General features: G+C 40.5%; 1 protein-coding gene across 1 annotated transcript in view; it reads left to right on the top strand.

Moving 5' to 3' along the window:
- The window catches only part of LOC121379198, a 74,855-nt gene extending 63,614 nt beyond the window's left edge, over positions 1–11,241 (top strand). The window contains exons 11-14 of the mRNA XM_041507700.1: positions 5,091–5,126; positions 6,482–7,075; positions 8,099–8,635; positions 9,861–11,241. Coding sequence (XP_041363634.1) covers positions 5,091–5,126; positions 6,482–7,075; positions 8,099–8,635; positions 9,861–9,904 — 1,211 coding nt within the window. The 3' untranslated portion in view covers positions 9,905–11,241. The remainder of the gene's footprint in view (positions 1–5,090; positions 5,127–6,481; positions 7,076–8,098; positions 8,636–9,860) is intronic.
- The last annotated feature ends 11,259 nt before the right edge of the window (positions 11,242–22,500 follow it).

Genomic DNA, 22,500 nt, shown 5'->3' on the forward strand with positions numbered 1-22,500 from the left:
ACCTTATCACACCTTTCTCTTATCACAGAGATAGCTTATCACACCTTTCGCTTATCACAGAGATACCTTATCACACCTTTCTCTTATCACAGAGATACCTTTTCACACGTCATGTCTTTGTGTACATATATGGACAACGTCGGATTCCAAACTTTTACCAAACTATATGACTCACTTGTGTGGCCTGTTATAGACTACTCTGCTGCAATATGGGGACTAAATTAATTTTCATATGTAGTAGCAGTAATAGTAGTAGTAGTAGCAGCAGCAGCAGCAGCAGCAGCAGCAGCAGCAGTAGTAGTAGCAGCAGCAGCAGCAGTATTAGTATTAGTAGTATTAGTATTAGTATTAGTAGTAGTAGTAGAATATGTATTAGTGGTATTATTATTATTATTATTAATATTATTATTAGTAGTAGTAGTAGTAGTAATAGTAGTAGTAGAATATGTATTAGTGGTATTATTATTATTATTATTATTATTATTAGTAGTAGTAGTAGTAGTAGTAGTAGTAGTAGTAGTAGAATATGTATTAGTGGTATCAGTGGTATTAGTATATATACTACTCAAAAGAATTTAAGGGTCAGACGATATTTTCGACATTATTTTCTGAATGTCAATTATATTAGCTAGACCATAATGTCACGCATGGTATTGTTCCATTTTGACGAAAGTGGGTCTAAGCAAACCATAAATGAATTAAAATCCACTGTCATTGACACTGTCGACTAGTTCTAATGGCGAAAACATGCTTACATTTGCACGTAAATTAGGGCAAAAGCGAAAGGTCTGCTAAGTGCCCATAACTTGCTTTTTCACAAAGCGCTTCATTTGCACGCTTTGCACGTGTATTCCATGTTCCCAATGCTGAATTTCCGTATAATTGGAGCTTGCGTTCGTGTACGGTGCACACTCCAAATTCGACAATGGTACGACTTCAACTGACTATCGAAGATCGAGGAAGGGCTATTGCTTGGCTTCAGGATGGCAATACGCAAAGAAATGTTGCTCTGAGACTTGGTGTCAGTCAGAGTGTCGTTGGCCGACTGTGGCAACGGTACCAAGCAACGAATTCTGTTCGAAATCGTCCAGGTTCGGGAAGACCCTGAAGCACTACAAATAGAGAGGACCGCTACATCACCAATATGGCTCTACGTCAACGCACAACCACTGCACGCCGATTACGTGACAATCTGCGGACTGCGACTGGCTGTTCGACCACCACTCCTACCACGTCACAGAACGGCCAGACGTCACTGGTGCACGCTTCATCTGCGGTGGCAACGTGTTCAGTGGGGTCAGTGGGGTCGAGTGATGTTCACTGATGAGTCCAGGTTTAGTCTCCAGTTCAACGACGGTCGGGTTCGTGTCTACAGACGTCCTGGGGAGCGCTTCGCTGACGTTAACGTTAGACAACGTCACCGGTTCGGTGGTGGCAGCGTCATGGTGTGGGGCGGCATCTCTATCCACCACAGGACCCCCCTCTATGTGGTGGATGGCAATCTGAATGGAATCCGCTATCTGAATGAGATTATCCGGCCGTTGGTTCTCCCAGGCCTTCAGCAGATTGGCGGCGGGGCAGTTCTGCAGGATGACAATGCCAGACCCCACCGCGCCAGGGTGGGAACGGACTTTCTCAGACAACAAGGTATCGCCAGGATGGATTGGCCAGCATATTCGCCTGACTTGGCCCCAATGGAGCACGCCTGGGACGAATTAGGCAGGAGAGTTCGGGATAACCATGCCCCTCCGGCCAACCTTCATGATCTGGGTCAACTTCTTATGACAGAGTGGCAGGCCATTCCCCAAGAGTTCTTCAGACGTCTGATCAACAGCATGAGGCAACGATGTGTCGAGTGTATTCGCGCCAGGGGTGGATTCACACACTATTAAACGAATGTTCTAATGTGTAAAATCCATGTTTGACAACCTTCAACTTTGACAACATGTCATGTGACTTTCTTGTATACAGTGACGTTTATTTGTGTTTTTTTGTAAATATGGAACAATAAATAAAAATTTTGGTGTAGTTTACATCATCAATCTAATACACTCTGAAACTTATTTGGTTATAAATTTTTGACCCTTAAATTCTTTTGAGTAGTATATATTAGTATTAGCATTATTATTATTAGTAGTAGTAGTAATAGTAATAGTAGTAGTAGGAGTAGGAGTAGTAGTAGTAGTAGTAGTAGTAGTAGTAGTGCTACTACTAGTAACAGAAGATGTAGTAGTAGTAGTAGTAGTAGTAGTAGTAGAATATGTATTAGTGGTATTAGTATTAGTATTAGCATTATTATTATTAGTAGTAGTAGTAGTAGTAGTAATAGTAGTAGTAGGAGTAGGAGTAGGAGTAGGAGTAGGAGTAGTAGTAGTAGTAGGAGTAGTAGTAGTAGTAGTAGTAGAAGTGCTACTACTAGTAACAGAAGATGTAACATGGGTGAATTTCAGTGAGCATAAGCATTCGGTTCTAAAGTATATCGATATTTATAAAGAGACAGTCGTTATTCAAATACCAACCTTTTTATAAGTATATCTACGCTTGACATGAGCACTAAACTGGCCACTATGTAGCAAAGTTTACCACATGTGCGTCAAAAACAGTAGCATGCATCATCAGTAAATAGTGTTAACTACGTAACCTGTTTCGGTGAGTGAAACGCTTAGTGGTATAGCTTACAGCAAAAACTTTCCAACACAAAACCTTTCACTGTTTTATCAAAATATGTATGTTGTTCAACAAAATATGTACTTATAATAATTTATATATACAAAAATTATTTTAAATATTTTAAGGCAAAGTCCTCGAGAACCAACATTAACAGACAACCTTTAAGGAAAAAGAATATAACAATTCTGATATCTTGCAATCGCTTTATAAGTTAAGCAAATGGATGGTTATAATGTTACAATTATTTGGTTAAAATATAAGCTGCATTCAGAGTTTTAATAAATATATAAAGAAATAACCAGAAAGATATTTACGTTAAAACATACATGGACCATACATGTTGTAAAGAGAGTTTAGAATGCCGTGGCAATCGTGCGATTTCAATAACTAGATAGCAGTACAGCTACGTTCAGCCAGCCCGAGCTGAATAACGTCCGCTAGACTGGTGTATGCGCTTCATGTTAAACCAAATGGCCACGTCGGGAACCTATCAAATAGTTCGCGGACATTAGCGAAACATTTGCTGACTGAACTTGGGGCTGGTGAGAACAGACAAAAATAGTTTTTAAAATTAAGTTGTTTTTTCAAATGACAGTTTTTGAAAATCATAGAAAAAAAAAGGTATTAAGAATTATGTCGGGTTTTTTTAATGGGTCAAGTTCAATCTTGTTTTTTGTGTGCTCATTTTAACTTTTTTTTAACGAATATTTCTGTGAATTTGACACACATTTGTTACTTTCCCCATGCAAAAATCAACAACGACAGAAATCTTAAAATGTACTTACTGTTGCGCACAAACGATGCAACCACCAAAACAGGTCCCTCACCGAAACAGGTCAACGGATGTTATTAGTGGTAACAGTATTAGTAGTAGTATTAGCAGTAGTAGAAAATGTATTAGTGGTAGCAGTATTACTATTAGTAGTAGCAGTAGCAGTAGTAGTAGTAGTAGTAGTAGTAGTAGTAGTAGTAGTAGTAGTAGTAGCAGCAGCAGCAGCAGCAGCAGTAGTAGCAGTAGTAGTAGTAGCAGCAGCAGTAGTAGTAGTAGTAGTAATAATAGTAGCAGTAGTAGCAGTAGCAGTAGCAGTAGCAGTAGTAGTAGTAGTAGCAGTAGCAGTAGCAGTAGCAGCAGCAGTACTAGTAGCAGCAGTAGTAGTAGCAGTAGCAGTAGCAGTAGCAGTAGTAGTAGTAGTAGTAGTAGTAGTAGTAGTATAGTAGTAGTAGTAGTAGTAATAGTAGAAGTAGTAACAATAGTAGTAGTAGTAGTAGTAGTACCAGTAGCAGTAATAGTAGTAGTAGCAGCAGCAGCAGTAGTAGGTGTAGTAGTAGTAGAAGTAGTAGTAGTAGTAGTAGTAGTAGTAGTAGTAGTAGTAGTAGTAGTAGTAGTAGTAGCAGCAGCAGCAGTAGCATCAGCAGTAGTAGTAGGTGTAGTAGTAGTAGTAGGTGTAGTAGTAGTAGTAGTAGTAGTAGTAGTAGTAATAGTAGAAGTAGTAACAATAGTAGTAGTAGTAGTAGTAGTAGTAGTAGTAGTACCAGTAGCAGTAATAGCAGTAGTAGTCATACTAGTAGTAGTAGTAGTAGTAGTAGTAGCAGTAGTAGTAGTAGTAGTAGTAGTAGTAGTAGTAGCAGCAGCAGCAGTAGCAGCAGCAGCAGTAGTAGGTGTAGTAGCAGTAGTAGGTGTAGTAGTAGTAGTAGGTGTAGTAGTAGTAGTAGTAGTAGTAGTAGTAGTAGTAGTAGTAGCAGCAGTAGTAGTAGTAGTAGTAGTAGTAGTAGTAGTAGTAGTAGTAGTAGTAGCAGCAGTAGCAGTAGCAGTAGCAGTAGCAGTAGTAGTAGTAGTAGTAGTAGTAGCAGCAGCAGCAGCAGTAGCAGTAGTAGTAGCAGTAGCAGTAGCAGTAGCAGTAGCAGTAGCAGCAGCAGCAGCAGCAGCAGCAGCAGCAGTAGGTGTAGTAGCAGTAGTAGGTGTAGTAGTAGTAGTAGTAGGTGTAGTAGCAGTAGCAGTAGCAGTAGTAGTAGCAGTAGCAGCAGCAGCAGTAGCAGCAGCAGCAGTAGTAGGTGTAGTAGCAGTAGTAGGTGTAGTAGTAGTAGTAGGTTTAGTAGTAGTAGTAGGTGTAGTAGTAGTAGTAGTAGTAGTAGTAGTAGGTTTAGTAGTAGTAGTAGGTGTAGTAGTAGTAGGTGTAGTAGCAGTAGTAGGTGTAGTAGCAGTAGTAGTAGTAGTAGTAGTAGTAGGTTTAGTAGTAGTAGTAGGTGTAGTAGTAGTAGTGGTGGTGGTGGTGGTGGTACAGGAGACAACAAGAATTGTAACAATAACGTTTTACGTCTTTGCATTGCAACATCAGTAAATTTTGATAGATCTAATACCGACAAAACTATCTATTTATTATGTCAGTAATACATTCATAATAAACACGTTGTGTTTTCAGAAGTCGCACGAGAAGAATCGTTCGAAACACTACAGCGTAAGTATTTCATTTATTTATTTATTTATTTATTTATATATTTATTTATTTAATTTAATTTAATTTAATTTAATTTAATTTAATTTATTTATTTAAATTTATTATTCATAGAGACAATAGAGCATTGTCAGGGTTGTAAATAATTATACACATAAATCAATATAAAAATCCCCTGCGTGTGCTGTAACCTCACCGTGGTGCAGGGGTGTAACATTCTTTGAGAATGGCCAATACAGCACAAATTGAAGTTTGGAGTAAAATTCGGTGTCCGTAAAATTCTGTGATATTTGTATTTGTATTTTTGCACAGTTCTTTACACTGTTTTTTGTTTAAACCTTGAATTTTTATATTGGTGTTGATCATCACTTTATTTATTTGTTTGCATTACCATAGTTTGACACCCAATAGCCGATGTATTTTTTGTGCTGGGGTGTCGTTAAACATTCATTCATTCATTCAATATAAAAATGTTCACTTGTTAAATGTTAAGAACAGTATTATTTTAAAAAAAATGGATATATGATGCAAGGGGTTACTGGTACATATAGAAGTGAAACATACAGATATATGATGCAAGGGGTTACTGGTACATATAGAAGTGAAACATACAGATATATGATGCAAGGGGTTACTGGTACATATAGAAGTGAAACATAAAGACAACTGTCAAGAAGAAAAGAAAGGAAGAGGAACTAATTTAAATATCAGATTACGAAACTAGAAAATAGTAAACTGTGTTCTGTAAAACATTGTTCATTAATTAATACTTGTAACGAAAGACTGCGCTCTGTTGGATAGGGTTACGAGTATATTTAATCAAGCGATTTGTAAATGTTATTAAATGCATTCTGGGATTTTCATATCGGTTTTATCTGTCATTTGTAACATGGTGTCAGGTACGAATGTGGAAAGAAAAGAGAAAAGAAAAAGAAAAAAAAGAAGAAAAAAAGAAAAAGAAAGAAAAAGAAGAAGAAGCTAATATCAATTATAGATATAGATATAGATATAGATAATGGAAACATGTAACGGGTTTTCTCTCTAAGACTTTATGTGAAAATTACAAAATGTTTCACACCCAATAGTCGATGATTAATAAATCAATATGTTCTAGTGATGTTAAACGAAACAAATTTTTATAACGACAATTTCGATATAACAATAATGTGACCCAGGGATGAACGTGGTCGTTGTAACGAGGTCTGACGATATATATATATATATATATATATATATATATATATATATATATATATATATACACACACACACACACACACACACACACACACACACACACACACACACACACTATTAGGCAACTATTATGATTATATTTATTTCCTCTTTCGTTCCAGCCTTACAACAGTGCAGTAACAAGGTGGCCGACGTCTACTTCATCCTCGATTCATCCAGCAGCATCTACGTTGACGACTTCGCCCGACATCGGCGCTTCTTCCGGGAGGTGGTAAATCGGTTCGACATCTCTTCCTACGCGACCCGCGTGGGCGCCACGGTTTTTAGCGACAATCACCAGCAGGCGTTCGGCCTAAACCAGCACACGAACAAACGGTCTCTGATCAACGCCATCAACGACCACACCATCCCCTACCTGACCGGCAACACCAACACACACGAGGCCATTCGCTACGTCAGAACGAGCGGCCAGTTCCGGCGTGACATCACCAAGGTGATGGTCGTCGTCACCGACGGATATTCCCGACAGCCGGGTTCGACAGCGGCCGAAGCCGACCATGCCCGTAGGGAAGGATTCTACCTGTACGCGATCGGCGTAGGGCAGTACACAGACGAGCGGGAATGGCGAGCGATTGCCAGTGACCCGGATTCGAGGTTCATGTTCAACATCTCCAACTACAACGGCATGGAGAGACTGTTCAGCGAGATCCCCAACAGGATCTGCCAACTTCCGCCCATAATCGTTGGACAAGGAAGTAGGTCTCCTTTTTGTTTTAAGGATTGTCTGTTATTTCGTTTACGTTCATCGGGGTATGAACAACAACAAAACAATCATACACATATGAAATAAAGGAAATAACAGGCAGTCCTTATAATTAAATTCCAAAAATATTACGTTCACTTTCAAAAATATTACGTTCACTTTCAACGTTATTTTTATGTTCATCGAGGAACGAATAAACTGGACCAATGGGATGGCGTTAAATTGTAACGAATGTAACAGTAATTTAATTATTTTCTAGTACAGGTAAATGATCCATTTTACATGCAATTTACGTTCAGTTTATATTGATAACTGTTATTGAGTCTTTGACAGTGTTATCATAAGGAAAACAATTGCTGTTGAGAATCGATGTTAGTGGTGCCCATGATAGGTTCTTGTGGTATATAATTGATCTCGAACACCCGATATCATGAGTGAATGCCATCACAGCTGTATATATTCCACCAAGCTCTATCCTGTACAAGTTTCGGTTTTCGAAGTCTTGTGAGTTGCAGTCTTCCTAAGGGCGGTGCTAGAGGGATGAAACATCTTGTTACGTATACCGTAGGGGAATAGCACCCCACCTGACGATAACCTGATAGTGGATCACGGAAGCAATCACGACTTTGCCTAAAACTTCCTTTTGACTCTGCCTTGTGCAGAGATTCGATTTTGATATCGGAATACGATTTTGTCATTCAGATTACATTTTGAATGTTAGTTCAATATATATCATGCAGTTGTTGGTAAACAATATTGCTCACTTTATGCAAATGAAAAATTAATTACTCAGCTAACAATATAGGGTAAGTTCATTCCGTTGGTTTCCTGCCATACAATCCACGCCTGTTACCGTAAAGGTCTTATAAGAGTCGTTAATAAATAATATTCCTGGGCCCTGTTTCACGAAACGATCTTAGCGCTAAAATCACCTTTAAATGCATGACATGCACTTAAGGTGATCTCGGCCACTAAGATCGATTCGTAAAACAGGGACCCTGTTCTGGTTTCACAGCCTGCACGGTGAGGAGAAATGCCGATCTCATGTTCGTTGCCGGACCACGGGGAGCGAATAACGCCTTCTCCATCGTACAGAACCTCGTGGACAACATCCGGGAGGATCCGGAGCGCCTGACGTTGACGCTGCTGCTGGGCGCGTGCAGTGCTGACACCGTCGCCCTCCAGGATCCCCGAGTCTTTTGCAGCGACTTCGGCGACACGCACTTTCAGCGACCAGACACCTACCTCAATCTGCTGAAGGACATGCGCGCCAAGGCACGTGACGCCAGAAGCAGACGACCGAACGTGAACCAGGTAGCGGTGCTGTTCCTCGACAACGACTCCATGGCTTCGGACAGGTTCGGCATTCTCCGTGAGGCCCGGGACGCACAGTACGACGGCATCGAGGTGTACGTGGTCGACATCGGGGTCGCTCACTCCAACAGGAACTTCCTCAGCAGGATTGCGTCGGCCAACGAGAAGGTCTTCAACACGGCACACTTCCAAGGAATAACCAACATGGAGGGTGAACTGTTGAATGCCGTCTGCCTAGGTGAGTTTCTTAATAAGGGCAGGTCCATATAGGCAGTTAAGAGAGGGGCAGGATATACAGAGAAACCTCTGAAAACAGGAAATTCCTCAATATCAGACGTTTTTCTACAATCCCTTTTTAAATATAAGTATAAAATAGAAACTTTAAATACCGTATACGTTTTAAAACCGGACGTTTTAATAAGTACCGCGGTTTTGAAGGGTTTCACTGTGTTTAAAAGGGAAGTCAGGGTTCAAGGTGAAGTCAGGGTTCAAGGTGATGTCAGGGTTCAAGGTGATGCTGCCATTTTCAAATTAGGTTTCTTTTTCTCTTCCTTATTATTCTTTTCTTTCTTTTTCGGTTTTTTGTTTCTTTGCTTGGTCAAATAAAATTGTTTGCAACCCTGACATACCCAAATAATGTATCTAGATAAAACAACATCCATTTCATATAAGAATCTCCTTTTTGTTACGTCCGAAACACTCAAATAGTTTCAAATGACTGGCTATGTAGTAAAGTAAAATTTGTTTTATTTAACGACGCCACTAGAGCACATTGATTTTTTTTATCTTATCATCGGCTATTGGACGGCAAACATAAGGCCATTCTGACACTGTTTTTAGAGGAAACCCGCTGTCGCCGTCGCCACATAGGCTACTCTTTTACGACAGATAGAAAGGGGTCTTTTATTTGCGCTTCCCACAGGCAGGACAGCACAAACCATGGCCTTAGTTGAACCAGTTGTGGATCACTGGTCGGTGCAAGTGGTTTACACCTACCCATTGAGCCTTGCGGGGCACTCACTCAGGGTTTGGAGTCGGTATCTGGATTAAAAATCCCATGCCTCAACTGGGATCCGAACCCAGTACCTACCAGCCTGTAGACCGATGGCCTAGCCACGACGCCACCGAGGCCGGTAACTGGCTATGTAAAGACCAAAAGCTAGTATATGTACACCACAGGTCCGACGCATAGTAACTAAATCACACAATTACCGTTTTTAGTTTTAAAATTATTTGCAATAAACTAACTGATTGTTCCGGACGGGACAAAAAGGAGATTATTGTGTGAAATGGCCAAGCAACAATAAAACAAATTCGACGTCAACAGCATTATCATCATTGACAAAAACAACACCAACCGTAGCAATAACAACAACAACAACAACAACAGCATTAACATCATTGAAAAGACCAGCAGCACTGACTCAGAATATGAATAACACCTTTCTCTGGTTTCGTTACAGATCTGAACGGTTTGGGAGCTCTGCCGACTCTGCCGCCAACATAAATACATGTGTAAATCGTAACAGCAAAGGGAGACAACTGATGCCCCGACAGATCAAACCACCGACAAACGTTCCTATTTCGAGTTCGACTGTGATGTGAATCATAACAATACCTCTGACACTTTTGTTATTAGCGCGGTGATCACCCAAAGTATACGCTTTTAGATATTATGGTTGTATGCAATAATATAATCGAATATATGCAATTATCTTTCCGTGTGTATGTAATTATATACCCGTGCATATGGAATTGTCTATTCGCGTATTTGTAATTATATATCGTATATATGTAATTATTTATTCGCGTAGGGGTAATCATATTTCATATATATATATATATATATATATATATATATATATATATATATATATGTATATATATATGTAATTATATATCCATGTGTAAGCAATTATATTTCCGTGTGTTTATAATTATATACCCGTTTGTATGTAGGGCCTAATTATATATCGGTATGTATGTAAGTATATATTTGTGTAATTATATGATAAATCACCATAAGTGAATTTCTGACAATTTCATAATTCAAGATCTATGGAAGATTGGACTATTTGAAGAGTCGTATGTATCGGCTCTTGGGTCAAAATATTAAAAAGAGAGAATTTAAAAAAGCCCAAGCGACAAGATTATATTAAGTCAGACTTTTTCCAAATGAAATATACAAAACAAGAAAAGAAGTGCGAGTATTTTAATATAAATATACATGATACATTTAATTCGGAAAACAGACGGTCAAAATGGGCTTAATCTGTTCACAAACCATTGATAAATTTAACAGAGACAAATACTAACGGATTCAGATTGAATAATTTAAAATAAATTAACGAAAACTAAATTAATATTTGTGTTTTTTGTATTTGTTATTTTATGTTTCTCATACGGATGGTCGTTTGTTTCCACCTACCAACTATAAAGCTATATAAATAATACTAACCTCACAACAACAAAACACAACAACAAACAAACAAACAAACAACAACACTATAAAGCTATATAAATAATACTAACCTCCCAACAAAAAAACACAACAACAAACAAACAAACAACAACACTTAAAAAAAATAAACTCACAAAAAGAGAAAACAAAAAAGCCTTCATTTTTAAAAAATAAAACAACTACAAATGCTTTATAAAAATCCTAATCACGGTTCTGATTGGTTTCGAATCCTTTTTTTCCCCGATTGTTTTTCGATACTTTATATAAAACTAGTTGTAATTAGATAAACAAATTATATTCTTATTACATTAATTTGATATTCTAGCAGCTATTGCAATATATTTCCTGTACACGCACATGTTTAAATAAACGTATTGACCATATTGGATTATTGTACTCGAGTATGTGGTTTTGTAGATCTAAAATAAACAGTGTGCCAGTTGTATATAAGAAAAAGTTAAAGTTTATTGTTAAAGAGAACACCCGCTACATTTTTTTCCAATAGTAGCAAGGGATCGTTTATATGCACCATCCCACAGACAAGACAGCACATACCAGTCGTGGAGCTGGCTAGAACGAGAAATAGCCCAAATGAAGCCATCGACGGGGGTCGATACTAGACCAACCGTGCATCAAACGAGCGCGTTATCACTGGGCTACGTCCCGCTCTATATATAACAAAAACGAATTCTAGTTCATTTGCGAAATTATTGTCGCTGGGACGTTGGTTATTACAACCTTTTAAACAGATATGGTTACTTACAGGTGCATGTTGACGGGCAGATATTCAATTTGGCCTCTCACGCGGAGCTACCATATTTTAATGATAATCTCACCTGTAAGCAGGGACCAGGATATCGTCGCAGACCATTAACATAGTTTATGGGAACATAGTCACAGACGATCTGCGACGGATCGAGAAAGTTGAAATCTCCGTGAAATATTTTACGACGATCTGCGACGCGTTACATATTTTATGGTAACCAGGCTTTAGAGAGGACACGCACTACATCAGCTACTACTTTCTAACAGCAGGAAGACATTCTAAAGTATAGGCCTACTGATGAAAAGAAATATGAGATCACGCCAACACTATTAACAGGATAGAGAGAGTTTCAACCAAAACCCTTATCAATAGTATCAGTAAGTCACATTACTGACATTCAGTCTCACATTACTGACATTCAATCTCACATTACTGACATTCAATCTCACATTACTGACATTCAATCCATCATTACACCTTTGTACTTAGAGACAAAAAATTGATAGATACAACTGTGAGATTTTGCCTTTAATTTGAAGAAAAAAAGTATTAATATTTTTGTAAACCGCCGCCATAATGCAGTGGTTAAAAGGGGGGTAAACTCAAAGATATTCCAAATTTATTTAATATTTTTGTTTCGTTCTCAAGTGTAAAGATTATCATTATACGTTAACCAGCATTCCCACAAACATTGCAATGAACTTGTTTAATATACTAGCAGAAAACCCCGAACAAAAACACATTTTATTTATCTAAATGTGTAACGTCATAATTACTGTGTACATGGTTTCCACCCATATTCTTTTTGTCCCTAACCACTAATAATTAACCTCTGTTTTGGAAAAAGGACAGTGCGGAGAGCAGACTTGCGTGGCCAGGACAGCTTGCTTGAACATTAATAGGCTATAAGGGAAAACCTATTTTGAATTGCCATGCGTGGAAGTTTTATTTCTTTGTTTTCACATGGTCTCAACTGATAAAATGTGCATATTTCTCTTCAGATGGTGTATACCAGTTCAAAACAACAACAACAACGACACCTTCCAACTAAAACAAGCAAAAAAAAAGAAGAAAAAAAAAAGAAGAAAAAGCAAACAGAAAAACAAAACAAAACAACGTCTACCACAACCACCTCCCGCAACAAACAAACAACAACAAAAACAAAATCAGAACGATCAACTAAATAAACAAATAAATAACAATATTATCTATATTTATTGAAATAATTGATAGAAGCAAACTCCAGTTTCTTTAAAATATATACCACCTGTCCTTACGTTGAACCAAGATTAAATGCATATACTGCCCACTTTGACAACAATGTTGACTTTAGCATCGGTGGAAATTCATTTGGCGTAAGACAACCCTCAATGTCAACACTTCCCAGCCCTTGACCTGCACATAACAGATTTTGCCAGATCATCAGTTCGCCTTACTAACCAACACTCACGATTTGCAGACGAGTGTGTACTTTCGTCAACGCTGTGATACCAGGAACAACCTTTCCCGAGTAAGACCTTGACTGCTATCAGGTTATTTCCGGAAACAGACTCTTTGGAAGCAGGATATAATACTTAACTCTGAGAGGAGATTGCCCCGCCCCAGCTTAACTGAGATACATTGTGCATAAAGGAAAGGGGGGGGGGGGGGGGGGGAAGAGAAGAATGCTAGGGTATTAGCCGCAGCTAACTCTATTTATTATGCGCCTGCCACGGAACCGCCCACTGGCGAAGTCACGGAGGTGGTCACTGGCGAAGTCAGAGGCTAGATCCGGGGCGGGCGTGCCTGAACCCTTGTGGATAGGGGCACGTAAATATAGTTGCCCATTGCCCACTGGCGAAGTCAGAGGCCGAATCCGTGGTAAGCGTGCCTGAACCTTTTTGGATAGGGCACGTAAATAGAGTTCCCATTCCATTTATTATGCGTAATAAAAAACAAAATTCGGCTCTCTTAGCATTTTGAACTGACAACTTTCTCTTTACAAATTATACATGTTGGCAAACCCATTATTTACTAGTCGACTTGGCGTTCGTAATAGCATATAACATTAGGAACATAGATCAAGAGAGAGAGAGAGAGAGAGAGAGAGAGAGAGAGAGAGAGAGAGAGAGAGAGAGAGAGAGAGAGAGAGAGAGAGAGAGAGAGAGAGAGAGAGAGAGAGAGAGAGAGAGACACACACACACACACAGAGCGATAGTGAGAGAAAGCGACAGAGAGCGAGAGCGAGAGAGAGAGAGAGAGAGAGAGAGAGAGAGAGAGAGAGAAAGAGAGAGAGAGAGAGAGAGAGACAGCTATATATCTTCGCTCTGACCAGCCTGACTTCGCCGTGCCAGTCACCGGAAGGCGAAATCTGTGTCGCCTTTAAAAAAATATTCATCACTTGCAGTGTACACATCACAGATGAATGGTGAAGAACTTGAGAAACACCTATTCATAGATAATAATTGTGAGTGTGTAGTGTTTGAGAGTTTGACGAGAGACTGGCTCCACAAAAACCATGCGACAATGCTCACAAATACCGGTACACTGTCTAACTCAGACAACACCCATGTCTGGCACTAATAGATGGCCTAAACGTGCTACTGACTGTTGAAGCGTATTGTCAGGCGAATGTGCTGGAAATTGTACAAGGGTGAGGATCTAGACTATGGCCATTGAATTTTTTAAGGGAGTTTGGGTCATGCTCCACCGGAAATAACGTTGAAAAAAATATTCGTTTGGAGCAGCAAACCTCAACGTGAAAAAAATGCGAGGAGTAATTAACTAATTTTACGTAGACTTTGTCATAATGACTAAATTCACTATACAAAACAGACGTCAAAATAATACACGCAAACCTGTCCTAGTGGATTTTTAATGTATATGCACTCGTAATAAAAGGTAACCTGTCCTACACACCCAGCGGCCACCTAAACTGGATTCCCAAGTCGCTATTTAAAGTGCTCGTGTTAAGCGACCACTATAAATTCTATAAAAAAATTGTTTTATGTTAAACAACAGTGACAAGGTGCAGCAGATAAGCAATTTTCACACCATCACGGATACTAGTACCCATTCAGTCTGACAACTCCACAGTGTATCAATTAAGAAACTGTGACTGCGGAACGCATTTAATTGCCTCAGGGTAATCTAAGCTCGACCGTGGTAGATGAATCTACTAGGACAATACGCTGCATGGAGTAGTTATTAAATGAAAAGCGAAGACAAACGTGTGAGAGAATGATTTCTAAACGGTTGAATTAGTGCTGTTCAATTACATTTCATTATTTCTAAAGAAGGTGACACGTGAAAAGGTGATTTAAAAAAACAACAAAAAACCCCAAAACAACTAGAGCACATATCCATCAGTTAGCAGTACAAACGGTGAAAAAAAATAAAAATAATAATAAGAAAAATTAAAAAACATATTGTAAAAGTTGCACTTGTATTAAAATAACTTCTTTTTGCGTATTTTATTTTTTGGGATTAAAAATTCAAGTCTCCCTGCTATTAAAAACTTCACCCTCTCTAAAGTTTGAGAGAGAAGTGACTTCGCTCACGTGAGGCCTGAGTAGTATATATATATATATATATATATATATATATATATATATATATATATATATATAAGTTTATTAGAATGAAGTGTATCGGATGAATATATAAAAAAAACTAGAATTTCACAACGTTTTAATGGAGAGAGAGAGAGAGAGAGAGAGAGAGAGAGAGAGAGAGAGAGAGAGAGAGAGAGAGAGAGAGAGAGAGAGAGACACACATAGCTCTCTCGATCAAGTTTTAAAACAACCTCCCCGCCTGTTTAAAGTATGCGTTTGAATGACTTTTATTTCAGTTCATCATCCACAATATTATACAACACTAACGTCTTGGTATGGGGGTTTTTCAAAATGTTCTGACGAGCACAACCGTCTACGTATCTCACTGCCTCTGGGAGCTCGACTCATTTATCTTCGACAAACTTGTGGGTACGGTATGTGACATTTTATGACGTGCTACCATCAGAAAACTGTCTAAGCACGCCTGTCGTGAGCACAGCCTCTGACTTCGGCAGGAAGTTCTCCCCAAGACAGGTTCGGCAAACTCAAACTTGTGCTTTTCATAATTTTGTGACCCCTCCAACTCCCTCCTTAACAAACTCGTGGACCCGCCCGTGTACACGCACAACAGCGTGACGATGTGTAGTTAAGTAAATATTCCTATCCTTCAGAACTAATAAGAGGCCCACTTAATCCTCCCTGAAGAGGGTACTTTCCAGCTGTCACTACAACCCCACCCCAAATACCGCCAACATTGTGAAACCCCTTCCCACCCACCTTGGGTATTTTTTTGTGTTGCTATTTTCCCCCTTTACTGCTCATACTAAAACTTTATATTGCTCAGTAATAGGTGATACCGTGATCAGAGCTATCGAATAACACATTTATGGACGCGTTCGTTTTACGTGTGTAATTATTTTACTCGATGATCTCATTAACTAGCCGACAGGTAAGATGTACAGGTAAGTACAACACCTGACTACATGTTCATCGACGCGTGTAACACGTGCCCAGTACGTGACGCATTCAACAAATATCAGGCAAGTATTTCGGTAAATGAAAACTATTGGGACGCACAGTACGCGTGTTAATGAATTTCAATGTTAACGTGGGCGGGATATAAAGTTTGTTTTGTTTAACGATTTTTAATCATCGGCTATCGGATGTCAAACATTCGGAAATTTCGACATGGAGACTTAGAGAGGAAACCCATCTACATCTGTATTTCCATTAGTAGCAAGGGAGCTTTAATATATATCACCCCGCAGACAGGATAGCATATACCAGTGCCTTTGATATACTAGTCGTGGTGCACTGGCTGGAACGAGAAATAGCCCAATGTAGACACCAACGGGATTTAGCCCAGTCAGTTGAGTGCTTGCTTGAAATGCTTGCTACATGTCAGAATTGCCAAATGTTTGACGTCCAATAGCCGATGATTAGTACATTATTGTGCTCTAGTGGTGTCGTTAAATAAAACAAAATTTAACTTTCAATGTGTGGCATGATGTGTGGCTGAGCGATCGGCTGATTCATTTCAACTTATTTTCGTGATTATATCCAATTAAGGTTAAAGCACGCTGTCCTGGGCACACAGTTCACCTATCTGGGCTGTCTGTCTAGAACAGTGGGTTAGTGATTAGTTTTTGGTGAGAGAGAAGAGGGTGTAGTGGTCTTACACCTACTTATGGAGTCACTCTGGGTGGGAGCCGGTATCGGGTTGCGAACCCAGTACCTACCAGCCTTATGTCCAATGGCTTAACCACACCACCGACACTACCGGTCGGCTGAGGTGCATGCGGCTACAGGATCGATCGTCCTGGATTTACTCGGCATATCTCCCTTCCTAACCAGGTACCTAAAACTTTTACATCAAAATCATTGGTATGTGCTCTCCTGCCTGGAAATCCACAACATGTGAATGCACGTGTATAAATGTATGTGTGTGTTGTGTATATGAATACATGTATATGAGTGTTGGTTTTCTATTTGTACATCTGTCTGTTTATCCGTCTGTCTGTTCGACATTGTATACTGATAGAGAGATGATGGATCACGCCAGCCCTAACGGAGAACAGTGACTACAACTAAACTCTCATCCATAGTGTCAGTAAGTTAACCGTCTCACTGGTATTCAAGCTTATACCGGCCTCGTTGGCGTCGTGGTTAGGCCATCGGTCAACAGGCTGGTAGCTACTGGGTTCGGATCCCAGTCGAGGCATGGGATTTTTAATCCAGATACCGACTCCAAACCCTGAGTGAGTGCTCCAGGTCAGGTCAGGTCATAGGGTTTTACGTGCACATTCAGAACAAGCTGTTGTAGCGCACGTCCATCGTGGGCACAAGAGCCGGCCTTGACCGGTTCCTCCGTCCATGACAGAAAAGGTGGGGGGAGGTGAGTATGAATGAATGAATGTTTAACGACACCCCAGCACGAAAAATACATCGGCCACCGGGTGTCAAACTATGGCAATGGAAACAAATAAGGTGATGATCAACATCAATAGAAAAATTCAAGATACAAACAAAAACAGTGTAAAGAACTGTACAAAAATACAAATACAACAGATAGATACTGACTTTTACTCTAAACTTCAATTTGTGCTGTATTGGCCATTCTCAAAGAGAATGTTACACCCCTGCACCACGGTGAGGTTACAGCACGCGCAGGGGGGGGGGGGGAGGAGAGAGGAGGGACCGCCTGGCAGGGGCAGGGAGCACCAGCAGCCCGATCGACTCGGTAGTAGGCGGGTGGGGGTGGTGGTGGTGCTATGGAATTTTGAATGGAGCCGTTAATGCCAAAGAGAAAGGGGTGCGCAATTTTGATTGAGGAAATTTGGCGCAATTTTGAACGGTCGGTCGAAAGGTAAATGGCTGAGCTAATATAGGTTTTGATATTAGTGAATCGAGAGTAGCTCGTAATTATAGACCTCTATGATGCTGGGTGTCTCCCTAGATTGCCCATAGGGCACTTATAAAGGGCCTGACCGCTTCTGGTCGTGGCATGACAACCCAGGTGAGACTCGTGCAATTGCGTAGTTGACACTGGCAGGCAAGGCAGTTCCGGGTTGGTCGACATGATGTTGTTGGCGTAGTCCTCCGTGTCCTCCTCTTTAGTGTCACCAAGAACAAGTTATCACCAGCAGTAAGTATTGGGGGTTTGGGTGGGGGAGGCTGATATTCTTTTGTTCAGCTTCCCCCGGGTGCATTGCAATTGTGTACTCGGAACCGGTATTCTTTTGTCCGATTCCTTATTAGAGCACGTGCTGGGCCATTAAATGGGTGCGGGTGCATTGATAGTCAATGCACCCTGTGTACTGATGCAGTGAGCATGTAGTCTGTGTGTGAATCCTAGTTTTGTGTTAAGGTTGTACCTATTGTCTTAAGTCCCTATTCTAGTGAGTTCAACGGTCATTCATGACCACCCATCCCCCTCCGTCTTTGTATAGCATTGAATACAATGACGGAGGGGGATTTATACTAGCCTAGCTATCTAATTTGAAGGGTGGAACCATTATAGTGTAAGTATTGGTTTAAAAAGCCTAGTGCTTGGCATACTTAACTTTATTACCAATGAATGAAACGAAATTAACAGTGGCAGGTAGCAATTGTACAGTAGAACAGTTGACAGACAGGTACTTAGTTTGAAGAATTTTGATTCCCGCCCCCTAAATAGAATATCTTAGTAGCCTTACTTGGTTTGTCTTCGGGTTATCTGGTTTTCCTGCTTGTTTTTTCTTCTGGAGCCCTAGTTGACTTACCTTAGTCAGCTAGGATTTCATGCATCAGTAATAAAGAACATGGTACGAGTGCAAAGACAAATTCGTGCAGTTTATTTCCAGTTAGGTGTGGTGGGGTTCTTGATCCGTGATTGGTTGAATTGGACCACTGAGGGGTGCTGCAAAACAAAAATAGGTGATATTTAGTGGTGTCCTATCCTGGTTGATTGTCTAACGATGTTGATTGGCTGGTTATTAGCCAATTGGGTTGTTGCGATTTCGATCCTGTCTCAGTGAATTTTTTTGTTTTAATAAAGCTAATGTATCGCTAACGGACGTGGGGTATGCCAGTTGTCAATCACGGGTTTCAGAACATTAACTTATTTACAGTAGAATAATATGGTTATCGTGGTTAGGTCTAGTTGGCATTGGCATATCTAGTGGTTATTAATCACTCGCTACTGTCCCGCCGTTAATCCCCAGGTTGAAGTGCCTGGTCGAGTGCTTACGGTCGCTCTTCCATCCAAGGGATGTACAGGCGGGTGGTTTTGAGTAATTGTTAATTTATATTGCTAAATTTATGCCAGCTAACTTGGTTGAGCATATGCTTTTACTTTTGTCGTTTCACCGTTCTCCCCCCGGGTGGAATACGTGGTCTGTTCGAGTGCGTAGGGTGAATGTTTCACCAAGGGGGTCACAGGTGTCACGATCCAAGCATTGTCATATCTAGCGGTTCTTAAATCATTCGCTACCGTCCCGCCGTTGATCCCCGGGTTAGAGTGCTTGTGTGGTCGAGTGCTTAAGGTCGCTCTTCCATCCAAGAGATGTACAGGCGGGTGGTTTTGAATAACTGTTAATTTATTGCTAAATTTGTGCCAGCTAATTTGGCTAGGTATATGCTTTTACTTTTGTCGTTTTACCGTTCTCTCCCCGGGTTGGAGTACGTGGTCTGTTCGAGTGCGTAGGGTGGATGTTCCATCCAGGGAGTCACGGGTGTCACGAGTTAAGCAGCGTATTAATTACTTATCTTAATTATAGATCGCCACCTTCCCTCCGTTGGTCCCCCGGATTGGAGTGCATGTTGGTCGAGTGCAGAAGGTCGCTCTTCCCTCCGGGAGACGTACAGGCGGGTGGTTTGTGATCATTTTCTAGTTTTAGTTTTTAACTTTATGACTGTCAAGGAGCCCGGTGGGTGTGCTACGGTTTCCCATCCTGCCTGCGACCAGTCGGGTTGGGGGTCCGCGTCGACTGAACGCTGACAAGGCGGGCAGTACGTGGCACTTACAGTTTTGGTTTGGTGGACTGGACGAATTGATATACTGCTTTGAAGGTTTTATGTTTTAGATATTTATCAGGATTAAGTAGAAAGTTAGGCGTAATTGGTTTGTTATGCTCCGCAAGGCTCAACGGGTAGGTGTAAACCACTTGCACCGACCAGTGATCCATAACTGGTTCAACAAAGGCCATGGTTTGTGCTATCCTGCCTGTGGGAAGCGCAAATAAAAGATCCCTTGCTGCTAATCGGAAAGAGTAGCCCATGAAGTGGCGACAGCGGGTTTCCTCTCAAAATATGTGTGGTCCTTAACCAAATGTCTGACGCCATATAACCGTAAATAAAATGTGTTGAGTGCGTCGTTAAATAAAACATTTCCTTTCTTTCTTTCAAGCTTATATTACAGCTTTGGGGCTAGTGGTAAATTACTCGCTCAATGCGCGATCGGTTAGGGATCGTTCCCCGTCGGCGGGCCTATTGGGGGCTATTCCTCGTTTCACCAAGTGCACCACGACTGATATATCAACGACCATGGTATGTTCTATCCTGTCTTTGGGATGGTGCTTATAAAAGATCCCTTGCTACTAATGGACAAATGTAGTTGGTTTTCCCTCTAAGACTATGTGTCAAACTTACTAAATGTTTGACATCCAATAGCCGATGATTAATAAATCTATCTACTCTAGTGGTTAAACAAAACAAACATTAACTAAACAGGCATTACAACGCGAATTATAGACTGAAACTTTATCGCACTATATGTTTGAAGTTGTGATCTAGATTATACAAGTAAACCCACAATAAGATTTCAAAACAGATAAAAAATAAATATTCAATAATGTGCTGCACACCTTACACAAACTAACAATACTACAGGGAAAGGTCGCATTTGTGAATACCAAGTTTTCAGCGGGTGGCCTCTACTATTACTAAGGCTGTAAAATACGCACAATCATCGTCACATTTCTACGAAGGCTCAAGACGTTTAAACACTTCGGTATCCACCCAAAAGATGCATTCAGTATTTCGTTGTTTTTTGTTGTATTCTTCAGTGATTCAATGCATACCCCAAATAGGTGGGACAAATAATTCAAGTCTATTGATGTGCTCTATTAATATTGTACTTTTATGCCATTGCCATTGCCGCAAAAAGAATATGACATCCGGGGATATATTAGGGCTAGTTTAGACTTAACCAAGTGTGACGGGGATGGTGGTTTAAGTGCATACCAGTTACCAGTCACTTACATATACAGACCTACCTACCAGTTGTTTACCCGTGCTGTTCATTCGTGTTGTTTATTGTTCGAGTGTATAGTGCGCAAGAATATTATACCACGAGACTGCGTAGAATGGTGTTTATTATTATAGTACGCCTCTGTCTTTGGCACATCCACCGGGGAATCTCGGATAATGTGCCCAAGACAGTCGTGCTTGAACCTTCAGTAGATGTAAGCACGAGTCACATGGTTGACTGATTGATTATACTAAGATTAAATGGTTAAACGAAATTAAAAAATTAATTTATTGATAAATAAACCGGCCTCTGTGGCGTTTTGGTTAAGCCATCTGACTACAGGCGGGCAGGTACAGGGTTCACAGCCCAGTATCGGCTCCAACCCAGAGCGAGTTCTTAAGGGCTCAATGGGTAGGTGTAAGGCCAATACACCCTCTTCTCTCTCACCAACCACTAACCAACTAACAACAAACCTACTGTCCTAGACAGACAGCCCAGATAGCTGAGGTGTGTGCCGAGGACAGCGTGCTTGAACCTTAATTGGGTATAAACACGAGAGAGAGTGAGAGAGAGAGAGAGAGAGAGAGAGAGAGAGAGAGAGAGAGAGAGAGAGAGAGAGAGAGAGAGAGAGAGAGAGAGGGAGAGACACACAGAGAGAGGGGGAGGGAGAGAGAGAGAGAGAGAGAGAGAGAGAGAGAGAGAGAGAGAGAGAGAGAGAGAGAGAGAGAGAGAGAGAGAGAGCGAGAACGATAATTTGTGTGTGTTGAGTGTATGTGTTGTGTGTATGTGTGGTTTGCGTTGTGTGTGGGAGTTATTTGTGTGTGCGTGCGCACGCGTGTTTATCAGTGTGTGCTCTGTGTGAGAGTGAGTGTTATGTGCGTGTGTTTGTGTGTGTGTGCATATGTATCTGTGAGTCTGTGTATGTGAGTGTGTTATATGCGTGTGTTGGGTATGTATGTATGTTTATGTTAATGAGTGTGTGTGTATGTGTGCGTGCGTGTGTGTGATTGTATGTGTGTGTCTATGAGTTTGTGTGTGTTGTATACGCATGTTGTTTGCGTGTGTGTTGTGTGTGTGTCTGTGAGTTTGTGTGTGTGTGTTGTGTGCGCATGCT

This window comes from Gigantopelta aegis, chromosome 2 (assembly GCF_016097555.1).
Source record: "Gigantopelta aegis isolate Gae_Host chromosome 2, Gae_host_genome, whole genome shotgun sequence".
Taxonomy (NCBI): domain Eukaryota; kingdom Metazoa; phylum Mollusca; class Gastropoda; order Neomphalida; family Peltospiridae; genus Gigantopelta; species Gigantopelta aegis.